General features: G+C 38.8%; 1 protein-coding gene and 1 long non-coding RNA gene across 2 annotated transcripts; one reads left to right on the top strand and one right to left on the bottom strand.

Annotated features, from left to right (window-relative positions):
* Window positions 1-426: 426 nt before the first annotated feature.
* LOC106934294 (uncharacterized) lies at window positions 427-7013 on the bottom strand. The gene is made up of 3 exons (XR_001421672.2): window positions 6925-7013; window positions 1221-1392; window positions 427-1141 (listed from the first exon to the last, which is right to left on the bottom strand). It is a non-coding gene; the product is annotated as an uncharacterized LOC106934294 (long non-coding RNA).
* Window positions 7014-8080: 1067 nt separating this feature from the next.
* Window positions 8081-12760, top strand: LOC106934296 (uncharacterized). Its single transcript, XM_015014102.2, has 8 exons — window positions 8081-8177; window positions 8545-8674; window positions 10441-10503; window positions 10661-10747; window positions 10896-11045; window positions 11383-11463; window positions 11666-11728; window positions 12018-12760. Exons 2-8 carry the CDS (start codon window positions 8563-8565, stop codon window positions 12398-12400), a joined length of 939 nt encoding a protein of 312 aa, XP_014869588.2. The 5' UTR covers window positions 8081-8177; window positions 8545-8562; the 3' UTR covers window positions 12401-12760.
* The last annotated feature ends 2937 nt before the right edge of the window (window positions 12761-15697 follow it).

The raw sequence follows: 15697 nt of genomic DNA, 5'->3' as shown, positions 1-15697 counted from the left end.
TTGCAGACTTTCCAGATATTGGTTGTTAATGGGTGTGGAGATAAGAGTGAATGCTCTCGAAGGTGAAGTGGGTGGGGTTGTAAATGTGGAGTTTTGTTCTGAACTTCCATGGAATGTATCAAATCATTAGCATCTATTTGTATTGAAATGATTTAGACTAGCATTCGCTAACCACCAGCAGTGGAGGAGCTCAAGGACATGATCACACATTTTCTGTGTGTGTGTGTGTGTGTGTGTAGGCTCCTCATGATAGAAACTTGGAGCATCACTGTACTCAAACATACACAGTTTATGATGCTACAGAGTAAGGCTGGGTCATATATCATTCACAACATATTGCAACAACAACTGGATATTATAATGCAGTAAATGCAGATGGTATTGTCGTTTAGTCTGGAAATCTGAAAGAAAATTTCACACCATAAATTGCATGCAAGTGAATTTAATTAAAAGTTTTCACCATTTGTGTTAGTGAAATATCAAGACGAAACAGGAGACGGAGATGGATCAGGTTGTCCTGTCTCTCCATCATGGGTTCTCTGATGTGCTTTCTAAGTTCCTGACTGACTGAAGCATCATCCGCATCGGTCACAGCTTTACGGCTTCTCTCATGTGGATTATCTGATGTGCTTTCAAATGCCCCAGCTTTTTGAAACTTGTGCTGCAGCAGCCACAGACATGAAGCTGTGTGGGTAGTTTGATGACTCTTCAAATAGTTTGACAAAGCAAAACTCTTTCCATACTGCTCACGGGTGCATGGCTTTTCTTCTGTGTGGACGTGTTGGTGACACTTTAAAGATGCCAAACTCTCTCCACACAGGCTGCAGCCCGTGTGAATTCTCTGCTGACTTTTCAAATTTCCAGACTTTGCAAATCTCTTGCTACAGTGGCTAGAGACATAAGATTTCTCTCCAGTGTGGATCAGCCGATGACACTTAAGAGACGACAGACGAATAAAGCTCATTCCACAAACGTCTCAGAGGAAAGGTTTCTCTCCAGTGTGGATACGTAGATGTTTCATAATCCATGCGGCAGAAGAACTCCTGTCACACTGATCACAGCAGTGAGGTTTCCTCAGCTTGGAGCTGCTTCCCTCTTCTCCTTCCTCTTCCCGTCTGTCCAGACTCCTGCAGCTTTTGCTCTGTGAAACAAAAACAAGCATTTAATCTAGAGAGCCTAAATAGGTCTGTAGAAAACTGCAACATGTTGAGATGACTTACATCTTCCACTGACATGTTGTTGTCTATCAGTGTTTTTTCTTACAAGTTTCTAATCACAAACTTGTACGTGCTTTTCTTCACCAATGTTGCTAGTTTCCAGGTTCTGCTCTAGCCGCTCAACGTAAGCTGTCCTCTGCTCAACCTCTGGTCTGAAACCATCTGTTTTGCCAACCTGAGGTTGGCAAAATAACAAACCTCACACATTACACTATTCACATTTCTATCCTTCACTTAGGCTGCGTTCACACTGCAGCCTGAAGTGACCCAATTCCGATTTTTTTGCCGGGGCCGTTCACACTGCCAGTAAATGCGACCTGTATGCGTTCTGCGGTGTGAACGGACAAACGACCTGAAAGTGTCCCGCATGCGCAGTAGAGGGCGCAATAGCGTCAGCGTTCTCAGTGTTCTGCCAACTGCCATGAAGAAGTGCTCAGTGTTTGCGGGAGTGAACATGGTTGCTAACGGTGGAGCTTAGCTTACATATTTGAAGTTGTTGTCCGGCCGGAGGAGCAGGTCACATTACGTCAAAAAAAAAAAAAAAAATCGGAATTGGGTCACTTCAGGCTGCAGTGTGAACGCAGCCTTAGATGAAGCCAACCACTTTATGTGTATCAAACAGGATAAATCAACTGTTTTAAAGCTTTACTGCATTTAGCTGTACATTCACTGGCATAAGCATTAAAATGTACACTGACTTTAACTGAATACCGATCAAAAATAGAATTACAAGACAAAACAAATACAGAATTTAGCTTAGCATTGTTTCAAATTAACCTCAATTCTCACATTTTATGAATCAACAAGTCAATTTGAACTGAATATTATTCAAATAAAAGCAAAAATAAAACTCCTAAAACATGGATACAGTTAATATATCACGGCCTACTAATCACCTCCTCTCGCGGGACTTTCCCAGCGCGAGCTGGCATTTTGCCAACGTTACCCTTAAGTTATAATGAACATAAAGAAATTCATGTTTGGTTTATCATTTCTTTGATAAAAACGGCGCTTTTATGCAACAAAACCTAAACTGCTAGAAAGACTCTTTATGTTGTATAGATAAAGCTGATATCAGTAATTATCAGCTTATAGTTATTGAAGACTAGATCTCCATGCAATTAATGAAGCCAACATCCCATGCCGTTTGGGGGCATGAGATACAGAACCCATTAGTGCTATATCATTTTTGACATACAAATTTTCTTTTTCAGTAACGGCTTCTTTACCGGGAGAGCAGCCTTTGCTTTGTCATTCTCCTGATCCTTCTGTTTTAGCTCCTCAGAGAGCTTATGATTGCATGTAAGTTAGTGTTCAATTTCAGCTGTTGATGCATCCAGCTCTTTATATTTTACTTCATCAAAAAAGAGCTTGTGTTTCACTTCATCCAGTTCTTTCTGTAGCATGTTCTTCTCGGCGTGGAGGAATTTGGCTCTCTTACCATTCTGTATTTCAACCTCAGCATGACGATGTCTCTCATCCCTGTGCTCCTGCTCCATTGTTTGTATTTCTTCTTTAAGGGCTAAAATATCAACTTCATATTTCTGAACCATTTCCAGATTTGCGTCTTTGACTTGCTCAAGCTCTTTCTGTTGTTGACGAAGAGCCTCATTCTCAGCTTCTAGAGCCGCATAAAGTGTCTGGTTCATCTTCAACAGTTCAGCATGAGCTTCTTCGTTGTCACTTAGCTTTTTCTTTAACGACTCTGCTTGTTGTACATTAGTTTGATAGTTGGTGTTAAGTTCCTGGTATGACTCTTTCATCTTCTTAAGCTCTTCCTGGAGATGCCTCTCCTTCTCTGCAGACATCTTTCTCAGCAGTGCCATGGCCTTTTTCAGTTCTGTACACTGAGCTGTCTTTTCACCTTTTACAATCTTAGAAAACTTCTTGTTTGTATTTGTTTGAGAGTTAGCTGTCATCTCTATTTCCAGCTCTTCCTGCAACGTTGCCACCTGTTCTGACAGATTGATAATATCATTTTGAAGCTTAGCAAGGACTTCTTGATATACGGCCGTACTTTCCTGCATCTCTCTCTGTAAAATTGCCTCTTTTTCTTGAGATGATCTTAGCTGATATTGGAGGGCTTTATTTTCCATGAGGAGTTCAGAGGACAGGATGTCCTCACTGGGATTCAATCCTTTTTTTTGCCTCACTGCATACCCCAACGTCGTTGTCATTAAACTCGCATTTTTCTAGCTTGAGTTTTGCGTCATGTAGTTCTTTTTCCAAGTCATTTGCTCCTTGGTGTTCCTCGTTAAATCTGGCTCTTTCTGCATCCACCAGAGTCTTTAGCTGTTAATTTCTTCCTCAAAAGAATTACCGCTTTGGGTATCTCTGCCTTGAATCAAAAGTTTTTGTAAGCTAAGTTTAATGTTGCCTATGGTTAGTGTTACTGTCCACATAGATGACCCATGTGCAGCAAAACAGCCCCACAGTCTGATGCTGCCACCACCGTACTCTGGTTTTGAATACATAAACATCTTTAGGAGTTACAGAAGAAAAAGTGCCACTTGAACCTAACCAGCTGCATGATTACGCAAGTTAAAGGTGCTTAAGACAAATGGAGAAAATATTTTCTGATGTTAATACTTCACTCTTTCTCTCATACCATCATTTCTCCACTTGGTGGCAGAAATGTCATAAATATTTGATCCCTGAGATGTAAGATTCCTACACAGTTCAAAGCATTTATTCCAGTTGCCCTGAATTCATAGGGTAAATTAGGTTCCGGGTTCCTTCTAGGAGAATTTGATTTTATTTTAGAAACTAGACTGCAGTGTTGTGGTACTCGAAGTTGGTCTTGGTCTTAAGACCGGTCTTAATACCATTTTTTGATGGTCTCGGTCTCGTCTCGGACTCGACCGCATTTGGTCTCGGTCTTGTCTCGGGCGCTGAGGACTCGGCATTTTATTTCAAGACCAGTCAAGACCGCAACTGTGAAAATATCACTAAACGTACAGCATTCTGTCCACTTTGTTAACATCTTTGTTTTCAGTGGATGCAAAACGCACCGATTAAAATCCAAGCAACCACGTGTTTCTGTTACTCCCCCCTCCCCTCCCCACCTTTTACTCTCCCTCCCCCACTTATTAGATAGGACTGGAGTGTCACTCACTGAGAGCCATTGTTCTATCAGATAGCCATACGCTGTCAAGATAGCATACATGCATTAAGCATTAAGAAATCCGACCATCAGAGGAGTTGTCAGTTCACCATACGCAGCAAGTTATGATGAACATAAGTCATTAAATTGTTTTCAATGATAACTATATAGACATACATGTGTTGTCATGGTTTTAAAGTGTATTTAAAGCAGGTCTGGCTGCAGCTGGAGTCAGCTACAACACACGCCCGTGTAAAACTCACTTAACCGCTAAGTCAGGATGCCATACAACTGTTAATAACAAAGTGTATGACGACCTACGTCATGATTCTATGTTGTTGATTAAATAAAATCTTATGGTAATGACGTGTCTGACAGATATAGCCGGTGTTCTATCAGATAGCCATACGCTGTCAGAATAGCATACATGCAGTGAGTACCATGCCAGCGCATGCGCATTAAGTCCGACCGTCAGTGTAGTTGTCAGTATACGCAACAAGTTATGACGAAAATAAGTAATTAAATTGTTTCTAATATGACATAATGTGATAACTAGATGGATATACATGCGTTGTCGTGGTTTCAAAGTGTGTTTAAAGCAGGTCTGGCTGCAGCTGGATGCCATATAACTGTTAATAACCAAGTGTATGATGATCTACGTCATGATACTATGTTGCTGATTAAATAAAATCATATGGTAATGACAGCGTATGCATGTCTGAGCTAAGCGTACGACTATCTGACAACGTATGCTGATCTGACAAAACACCGCGAGTTTGTGTTAAGCATATGACGATCTGACCTGACAGAACACCCGTTCTTTGTTCTAGTAATGCTCTGTGTACACTGCATCATTATTTAATTATGTACGTTAATATTTAAATTAACAAATAACTAAAACACAAGAACGAAAGAGCACGCAGAGCATGCACATTGCTCTTTGTTTTTGTTCAAAGTGGCAGCTGTAATGTCTGCCATGGTGTCAGACTACCTGGCTTCATGTACTGGGATAGAGAGTGAAAACAGTCACGATGAGCGCCTTCTGTTTGGTTACTTCTTGCTTGTTGCTCCTTGGTCAGTGTTCATGGTTGAGCATTATTTACCGTCAGGGCATTGCCTCAATTGCTATATTTAATGGTGCAACAGTGGTGGTTTCTTATATGAGCAATATGGGCAAATGCCCAGGGCGTTATGTTTTTAGGGATGGCACAAGACCATCACACATTGTAACACAGAAATGGAATATTTAATATTGGTAAAATGTATTAAGTATTTAATATCTAGGTGTTTTATGGTAATATGGATCTTTCAGATTATTTTGAGAAGCAATTTCGATCATATTTTACATTTTATTGTGTCATGGAGCGCGGGCCGCTGGTCTTGGTCTTGACTCGGTCTCGACTCCCCTCGGTCTTGGTCTTGACTTGGTCTCGGACCCCAAAAGTCTTGGTCTTGTCTCGGTCTCGATACACTCTGGTCTTGGTCTTGTCTTGGTCTCGGGTTAGGTGGTCTTGAACACAACACTGCTAGACTGCTATTTAGAGTAAAATGATTCTTCCCCTGCTTTAACAGGTATCAATTTGGAGGGCATCTGTGAGCACTAATTTCCATCAAATGTGGGCCAAAAGGTTTAATTATTACCTTGTTTAATATTTTTCCTCATTCTCTCCCAACTCAGTTCCTTCAGGCTAGCCAGCAGCAATAAGCAGATGGTGAAACTGCACATCTGCTGAGCTCATTATAGGAGCCACTTCTCAGAGCAACACTGGTAAAAATGTTAAATGGTTAATAGAGGAGCCATGTTGTGATGACTTCCTGAAGGTGGAGTTTCAGAAAGAGGAGGAATTTTTAAAGAGACAGAAGCCCAAACATGTGAAATTACAAAATCAAATTTCTTTTAAGTCATATTTGATTTATATAGCATTTTTATAACTGAAATGATCATTGTTACTTGACTGTGCTATAAAATAGAACTATGTGCCTGGAAAACACATAAAGCTGCCCTTTTAAATAAAATCATATTCATTTTTAGTAAGATTTAAACCAATTTTGTTGATCAAATACATTTATTTAGTACTGCTATTAAACCTGCTATTAAACCTTTAATTAAAACCAACCATAATTTAATGTATGTTTAATTTTCTTAAACTCCAGTTATTAAAATAGCAGCTGCATATGTACATAAAGTTCATTTTTGTGTACAAGAACAACTGTGATATAAGTCACACTAAACGATTTGTAAATTGACACATAAAAGCTGTCACAGACGACTGCTAATTAGGAGACGGACTTTCAAAATAAGAGAGGCGTTTCGCCAAACAGCTCACTCAACACTGAACGCGCCTTAAAATGAAACGCCGTCCCTGCTTCCTCAATTTCCCACAACAACGCCACTCCGTCTCTCTTGTCGTGAGAAAACCTCAGCACTCCCACGGGTGTTCCTCTTATTTTGAAAAGCCAAAAAAAAAATCACAGGTGTCACGGTCATGGTGACTCATGTCTATGATGGTCACCATGGACATGAACATGTAGCGGGTCAGCCCGTTGCTGCGATACATCACAGAATATGTGCCAGTAAGCTAATACAAGTCAAAGGATGGTCACCTGATGGTCACGGTCATCACGGCTGTCGCGTTTGAGGCAAACCGGAACTTCGTCCCAAATCCAACCCGAAAGCAACGCCCCCCAAACAAAGGTTCCGCTTCGCCACTACTACTACTCCCATCCCAACCTCAGGAAAGCACTATAAATGTTGGCAGATTAACATGCAGAGCTGCACACAAAATATCATTTGTTAAGTTTTGTGGAGAAATAAAATAAATTATACATGAAAATATTTCAAAATTATAAAACGACCAGAATAACGTGGTGGGATTTTTAGGTGCACAGCAGCACCACCTTCTGGATGGTCACATTTTGGCAGTGTTTATTTTGATCTGTTTATTGTTTGTATTTTATTTTACCTTTTAATCATTGTGAATTTTTGGTTAACATCATGTTTGTACATGGAGTAATTGTGCTTTTTGCTAAATATGACTGAAGAAATCCCATCTAATTTGCTGGTTTCTACGACACTTTCCAGCCTCTCTCACCTCAGTCTTGTGAACGAGTAACAGAATGTAATTTACTGCAAACGTCTACTTTAATTAGTCAGTTAGGTTGTTGTTAGGTGAATTTATCAAATATGAAGGTTGTTTCATTAAAAGAAAACATATTGAAAGAAAGTAAGAAATATTAGCCTACGTTTTTTCACAGGATCCAACACTACGTTGAGAAGATGAGGATTTGTTTTCTCTTCTGTATTTTCTGCCTGATGGTTCCCATGGGCCACAGTGAGCTGATGGGTCCCCCTGATGGTAAAGGTGACAAAGTAGTTTTATATCTATATGAAACTAGTTTCATATAGTTTTATATCTATATGAAACTACTTTATGTACCTTAATTTTTACATATATTTATAAAACATGAAGGCATTTAATACAAAATGGGATTCCAATAAAAATAGACAAATTGCCATGAAGTCCACTTTGATTTCTTTTTATGTAATTGATTAAATAACCATTTGAAAGCTGCATTTTGGGATCTATTCTGGGTTTGCAGGTTCCGCGTCATTTGCTGAATGTTTTCCCCGCTGCATCTTGTATTTAACCAAATTAGGAAATCAACAAAAATGGAACAGTAGAAAATATAGAGCATGACATCACCCACCCTCTGTCCCCAAAAAAGATGAAAATAGTATAAAAAGTCCCATAGAATGAAATCACCTTTTTTTACGGTTCCTTCCTTCTTTATACGAGCTCAAACTTGATCTTAGTCATTACTTTTTGGCAGGACTGGGTGGCAGCATATCAAATAGAGTAAGTTCTTTTATTCTGATTTCTATGTGTGTTTACTACGGTTTTATTATTCATTATTTTCCAATGATAAATAATCATTGAAAAATCAATATACAACAGAGAAACTGTGTTGTAAATAATCATTGAAAAATCAATATACAGCAGAGAAACTGTTGTATATTGTTGCTAAGACATAAAGCAGCTTCAGAGTTTTAAACAAGAGTACATGTGGGCTCTCGCAACCAGGTCCGTTAGCGCGTGGCTCGCTTTATTCTCGATAATGTCAAATGAGATTTGGGTTTTTAGTTGTAAGAAAATAACACAGAAACATGAGACGTACACACCGATGCACGTTTGAAGTCTGAGCAGTGTTTTATCTACATTTCAGTTCTACAAGTCTGACAAGATGAGGCTCCCCGTCTTATTTGGAATCGTTTTGTTGGTGACAGACATCGGCCATTGTCAGTATCCATGTGTTCACCCTCCGTATTGCAGCAGAGGACCGATGGGACCTCCAGGTGAGTGACAAAACTTTCCTTGTAAAGGACCATGTCTGTAAAATATGTCAGAAAATACAGAACTGTAGATAAAACTAATGTCAGATTGACAAGAAGGCATTAAACTTACTTGAGGAAGAAAAAAAAGGAAGAGAAACCACATCTTCCATGTTATTGGGAGGTTCTTTACACAGAATGATGAGTCAGAAAAGTTTGACGCAGTTTACTAGAATGACCATCAGTTTCTGAACTTCACACTCATCTATAAATAGAAACGAAGTAATGATTTGAAAACTTGCCTAAAACCAATGGTTCTCTGTGCAGCGCCACTACAAGTGAGTCCTATATGCGACTCCTTAAGCCTTAAAATCTCAGTTAAAATTCAATCTTTTCTCTAAAATGTCAGTCTTTTAAAACGACTCCAATACGAAGAGCTTATTATAAAAAAATATGAAAAATAGTTCAACTTGAAATGCACATTTTAACCTTTTAAAGGCCATTGAATTCACATATTGCTACAGCATCTAGCTAAAGCAAAACCAAAAGATTTCCTTTGTGTAGCAAAGCGACATAGAGGAAACATTAAAGGTTGAACATTTTTGATGTCTTAAATGGAGAAACAGTAAAGCCGTCTGGTTTAAAAAAATATAAAACTAAAACAAATTATTAAAATTACAGTTTTTGACGTAAGGTGCATTCACACCAGCCCTGTTTTGTTTTCCTTAATTGAACTCTGGTCTGTTTGTCTAAGTTCGTTTGGGGGAAATGTGAACACACCATCAAACTGATGCAGACCAGAAAAGCAAACTCTGGTCTGTATAAAACCTCGGTCTCGGATCCTTGAAGTGAACTCTGGTGCGGTTCTAGTGCACATGTGAATGTTGGAGACCGATCCAAAATAAGTAAGTGGACTATAGCGCAGGGCATTCAGGGCGAGATGGGAAAATGGTTCATGGTCTTTTGCTAAAGACATCAGAAAAATCCTAGAACAGCTCAAGTCAGACGCCACTTCATTTTTGTTCACATTTTGTGAAGAAGGAAGTTGCGCTTGTGTCTTCTTCAAAGGTTTTCATGTCATCTTCTTTTCTGTGGTTCTTGGTGCAGCGCCACCACAGGTGAGGAGGGAAATAGATGTTTCTGTTTGGTTCATTTGACACAGTGTTGCAGTTTTGGTTCCCAATCAAACCTGACTGTCAGGTGTGAAAACACTCTTAGAGAATAGTCAGTTTTACACTAATTTAAGAAATCTAGACAAAAGTTCTAAAATAAGAAGAAAATATCTGGAATAATTGAGCATTTTTTATCAGCTAAAGGGAAAAAATGGAAAAAGAACATCACTAGTATCTCTTAAAACCAGACAGGGTCTGCATCTGTCCAGTACAGATGTTTAGCTTACATTTTTTCTTTGTTCACATCTCTTATCTGACTAGAAATTATGTTGTTAAGTGATGCTGGTTATTTTATTACAGTTTATGTGCTTAAAGAGAATCTAATAAATGTAAAAGAAAAAGTGAAACATTAACCTTCGCTGCCCGTACGTAGAAACCTTCTTCCATCTGCATTTCAACAGCTAAGTAATAATCCTACAGCGGCATTACTATATCCATGTTTTTTATTCGAATTGTCCTTTGAACAGATATTTTCTCACAGAAGCAAATAAATAAAAAAATACCAGTTTAGAAAGAATATTGGGAGCAGTGCATCTGAAGCACTTTCTAGACTTATAAAGTGTTAATTCATTTTAGGGTTTCTTGTTCAGTTTTTTCTCCTCTTTTTTCCCTATTCAGGATTTCCAGGACCTCCTGGATTACCTGGAATGCAAGGACCTCCTGGACCAAGAGGAGAACAAGGTCTGGTGACATCTATCTGTTTTCGACCAATGAATGGATACCTGTTGTAGTTCTGTGTGTTTCAGGCAACCCACATTTTATTTTTTAATTTTATTGTTTAGTTTTTTTTTTCTCCCCTCTTTTCACTCATGTCTACCGGGACTTCCTGGACCAATAGGACCACCTGGAGAAAGAGGACTAGCTGGTTTAACGGGACCACAAGGACCGGCAGGAAAAACAGGACCACCTGGAGAATCTCTCCCAGGTACGTTTTTTCTGGTGATATCTATAAAGTTTTAAGCGGTGAATGCTTTGCTGTTGTAATCCTGTGTTCTTCAGATAACCCAAGTTTTACTCTGTTGTGTCCCTTTTTCCCCCTGCTTTTTGCTTCATTGTTGTTGCTTTTGGCCCAGGACCGGTAGGACCACGAGGCCTACCGGGGCCACCTGGACTAAGAGGTCCAATAGGGCTACCAGGAACAACTGGACCGGCAGGACCGAGAGGAATGACAGGACGGGACGGACCAGCAGGACCACCAGGAGCACCTGGACTGTCTGAAATAGGTATGAAAAGGGTCAAGGCTGTTCCTCGTATCGTCATAAACCATAAGTTACTTGAACTTGTTGAGATGGTTCTAAATCTGGGTTTGAAACAGTGGTCCAAAATGTCCAAATACCATTTGGTAGAGTAAGGCAGCTGTCTTTATGTCTTTACCTGAGACAAAATCACATTTTGTTTAATTTCCCTTTGGGATCGATAAAGTTCTTTTGAATTTGATTTAAAGTCTGTAAATATTGAATGGCTGGAGAACCTGACCAATATTTCCCCTTAATGTTTGTTGGCAATAATGATGTAGTTGTTTTATTTTTCTTTTGTTTTATTTGTGCGGTCCATTCCAAGGACCACCGGGACCGGCAGGACCAGCTGGACCACCTGGGAAAACGGGCCTGGCTGGACCACAAGGGCCACCCGGAGAGCCAGGTTTAACATATTTCGTTTTGTTTTGCAGTCTGCTTTTAATTGTTTGTGCTTGGAACGCCTTCCACAAAAACCATAAAATGCACCTTTAAGCCTCAGACTGTCAGATTTATAATTACTATTAACAGAAAAATCGTCTTCTCAACTGTTTTATTACCTTTTGAGAGATATAAAAATAAAAAAACTGTAATCTGTTTTGATCTAGGTGTTAGCTGCAGTTGTCCTGACATCAAGGCCATACAGCAGCAACTGACCAAGTTAGAGCTGGGTAAGTCTCAGTATTAAGATCTACTGTAATGCATTGTGGAGCAGAGTAGATTTCATTAGTACTCATTAAACCAAATCAAGTCATGCGTTAAGCCATTTATATTAAATTAACTCAATAATAAAAAGGGCTATAGTCTTAAAATGTTTAATCAAAGGAGCAGCCTATTTAAATTTAGGTGTTTTCAGTGAAACACTTAATATGTTTTTGCCTCTTGCTCCTGTTTATTTTTTCATCTATTGGCATTTTGATGTTAAAACTATTTTTTTAAAAATGTGTTTCTTTCCTTTAGCTATAACTTACAGCTTTGTCCGAAAGGTCGGTGAGAAATACTTTGTGTCCGACAAGGAGAGACGGCATTTCGAGAAGGCAGTGGAGTTCTGCTCCCAGCGAGGGTTGGAGTTGGCTTTACCTCAGAGCGAAGAGGAAAACAGTGCTCTGACTGAAGTGTTCAGCGACCCATACAAAACCGTCTGGATCAACGTCAACAAGGAAAAAGCACAGGGAAATTTCACTCTTGATGCGAATAATCGACCTCTGACCTTTACCAAATGGGGAGCCGGGCAGCCAGATGCGTCCGTCCAGGATGTAGGCTGCACCATGGTGTCAAAGAACGGCTTCTGGGAAGTGACAAAGGAATGCTTCCTGTATGCTTACGTTGTCTGTCAGATCTAAACAAGTCTGTTTAACTGTATATTGTTGTAGGTTTTGTCTTTTCCTCTGTCTCTTTTAACTGCTTACACGCACATGCTGCAGCTTACATAACCATGTCTGTGTCTGCCGGCAGTCATACGTAAACAGACTGAAACTATTTTAGACTATCCTAGGGAGGGTACAGATTGCAGAGAAAAATAAAAAGCTAAACTCGTGCTTCAGTCTTTGCCCCACTTTGTTCTATCCATAAGGTGAGCTAAGTGTGACCCAGCGCTGGACGGTGAATGTCACTCTGTATCTGTTCCTTTTTTGTATGACATGTGTGGCTTGTAACATTTGATCATTTTTCGGAATTAAAGCCTGCTGTCATATATAACCAAATCTAATTATTTCTCAAGGTAATTTACCCTCAGGGGTTCTGGTCGGGTCCTGAAACTGGTTAACGGACCTTAACCAGAGACAGAACGGACCGGAGCTCAGAGACAGAAACGAATGAACTCCAACAATATTTCACTCTGGGTTTTAACAATCAAATATGTCATGGAAATATTGTTTTTGTTTAGTTTTGCTTGCTCTGTGGATGTTACAGAATCAGGAAGAGTCGAGCAAACTTGCTTTATTTTACATATTGTCTGATAGAAATTGACTAAGTTGATTAATGTCATGAAATAAAGACTGCACAGTCAGTCGATATTAATGTTTATTATTATTATTTATTTATTATTATGACCAACATTGTAGACATACACACACACCCAACGCTGCACTTCTGTATAATTTAATGATTGGCCCTCCTAAGTGCGACGTCAAATAAACGTTTGCCCACGTTGTCAAGCGTGGGTGAGCAGCGTGAAACCTGACAAATCCTGAGTGAATGTCTGTGGAATATCGTGTAAGCTAACTTTATGCTATGAGCATTTCCACACAGCCTGTAAGGGTATTATTTTATAATCTACATGTGAATATGAACCAATATCAGGTGGGTACTGTATATTATATACATTTCGGCCATTCAAGGCGGAAGCAGAGTGGCGCAGCGGAAGCGTGCTGGGCCCATAACCCAGAGGTCGATGGATCGAAACCATCCTCTGCTAATTTTTTTTATTTTTTATTTTTTTATTGAATTTTTTTTTTATTTTGATATTTGACATATTTTCTTTCCTCTAAAAGAAAGCAAATAACCGGTGGCAGAATATATAGGTTGAATTTTAGCTATGCAACCAGCTGACACAGATCGATAAATGGCCACCAACTAACATACCCTCCGACAGAGCCTGGAAATAAATCATTTGAAATGTTTAATTATTACTTTACTGCTTGAAAAAAATCAGTCACAAAAGCAGAAGTGAAATAACGTTCCGAAGGAAGAGTTAATCTGGATAACGTTACAATGACAGAAAGAGAAACGGGAGCATGGCTCCCTCTGCTGGCCGACCCAGTCCTGCTGACTTCACAGAGGGCGGGGATACTTTAACATATTGTAAGGGCCCTGAATGAAAGGCCTTTAAAGGCCCCCTTTTTTCTTTATAAACAACAATCTTCTCTTTGACATGGAAACAGTGTTGTGCAGTAACAAGTTTAGTTTAGCTCTGAAACAAACAGAGCTAACCTGAACATTTAAACAATTTTTTATACTTACTCTCCTTGTGTCCATTCGTAGCACAATCACATTTTACTTCTTCCTCTTAATTCCAGTTGACTAGTACACCAAGAGCTGGCGAGGGTTGAAACCCATTTTTAAAGTAGCAGTATTTTTTTAGTGTGGACAAAAAAAAATGTTCATTTGTAAAAGCATCCTAATGTCAAACGAGACCAAATGCAAATAGCCAGATTTCTTATTTACGATTAATCAGGCTTAAGAAAAAACATAATATGTTTTCACTGGTTGCTAATTGTTTGAGTCTTTTTCGTCATTTTTGATCCTTTTGGATTTTTGTTTTCAGTTTCTATTCCCATATTATAATTTTCCCCTCTTAGATTAACTTTTTGATCAAAATGTATTAAACAATCCATTTTATTCCAGATATTTAAGGAAAAACAACCTATAACCAGCTGGTACGTTTGTTTGTTTGTTTGTTTGTTTGTTTGTTTGTTTGTTTGTTTGTTTGTTTGTTTATCTGTACAGCACATTTCAGCAAGACGGCAGTTCAAAGTGCTTTACACCATAAAAACAAAATACAGTCACCAATTATGAAACAAGCAGTAAACATCACATTTTATCAAATGCCATCATCAGAATCATGACTACACATCAAACATGTTGGTCAATGTTCCAGTCATTAAAGGCAACATGTGGGTTTTTAGCTCTGATGTAAAGAAATTCAGTATTTCAGCATTTTTTCAGTTTCCTGGAAGTTTGTTCCAGATTTGTGGTGAGTAGAAGCTGAATGCTGCTTCTCCACGTTTTGTTGGTTATCTATGCTCAATTATATTGCTCTTCCAAAAACAGTGAACAATCTGGTTAGTAATGCTGAACGTCTGTGGAGTTTAATTTTACTAACAAAACACGTGACCTTGTTCTTATTTGTTATCTTGAAACTCTTTAGGGAATATCAGCATGTGACCTTTGACCTTTCAATTACTTATTTCAATTTTTTTTTCCTTTTTCTGGCAAACATTTTTACCTTATAGAAAAAAGAATAATCACAAGCATAGCACATCTACAGACTTATTATGACCTGTTAGGAAAGTTTCTTGACCTCATCTCTTTCCTTTAGCTAGAGTGTTTTAGAGAAAACATTCTCTGCATTCAGATTAGAGCAGTTCATCGCTCACATTATGAGGAAAGAAGTGCTGAAATCAATTAACTGAAAGGACAATTTCAAAACAAACACGTTGACTCTACAAGATGACCTTTGGCTAGATTTTGACAGCCACAAAATCAAGATTTTGACCCCTGCCCCTGCATCTAAACTCACTGTCACACCTTTTGAACTTCTGCTTCTGCTCATTAGACAGAGTTGAAAGCAGCAACAATCGAGGGAGATCAGAAGACATTCAATCCACATTAACAGTGTTTGACATGCAGCTAAATGCCAGCTTGTATGAATTAATATCAATCTCTTTCAGTCTAGATTGTAGGGTTACAAAAATGTGTTTTGTCAGGAAAAGAAAAAGAGAAGCTTTTTGTTTCTGTTTCAATTTGAAGCTTTAAATGGGATTCATTGAATTGCTATTGGTCATTTGGTTGTATTCAGGAGCCAATGCAAAGATTTGAAGGGAAACAAATTGATTCTCCTCAATGTTGTTCTATACTTTATTCTCTTTGTTTTAGTTTTCTAGTGTTCGGCTTTTCACAAAAATGTGTTTTGGTTTTGG

Source organism: Poecilia mexicana, unplaced genomic scaffold (assembly GCF_051168715.1).
Source record: "Poecilia mexicana isolate PSO_F unplaced genomic scaffold, ASM5116871v1 scaffold_6, whole genome shotgun sequence".
In the NCBI taxonomy this organism is placed as follows: Eukaryota; Metazoa; Chordata; class Actinopteri; order Cyprinodontiformes; family Poeciliidae; genus Poecilia; species Poecilia mexicana.
This window is presented reverse-complemented; position numbering and strand designations above follow the sequence as displayed.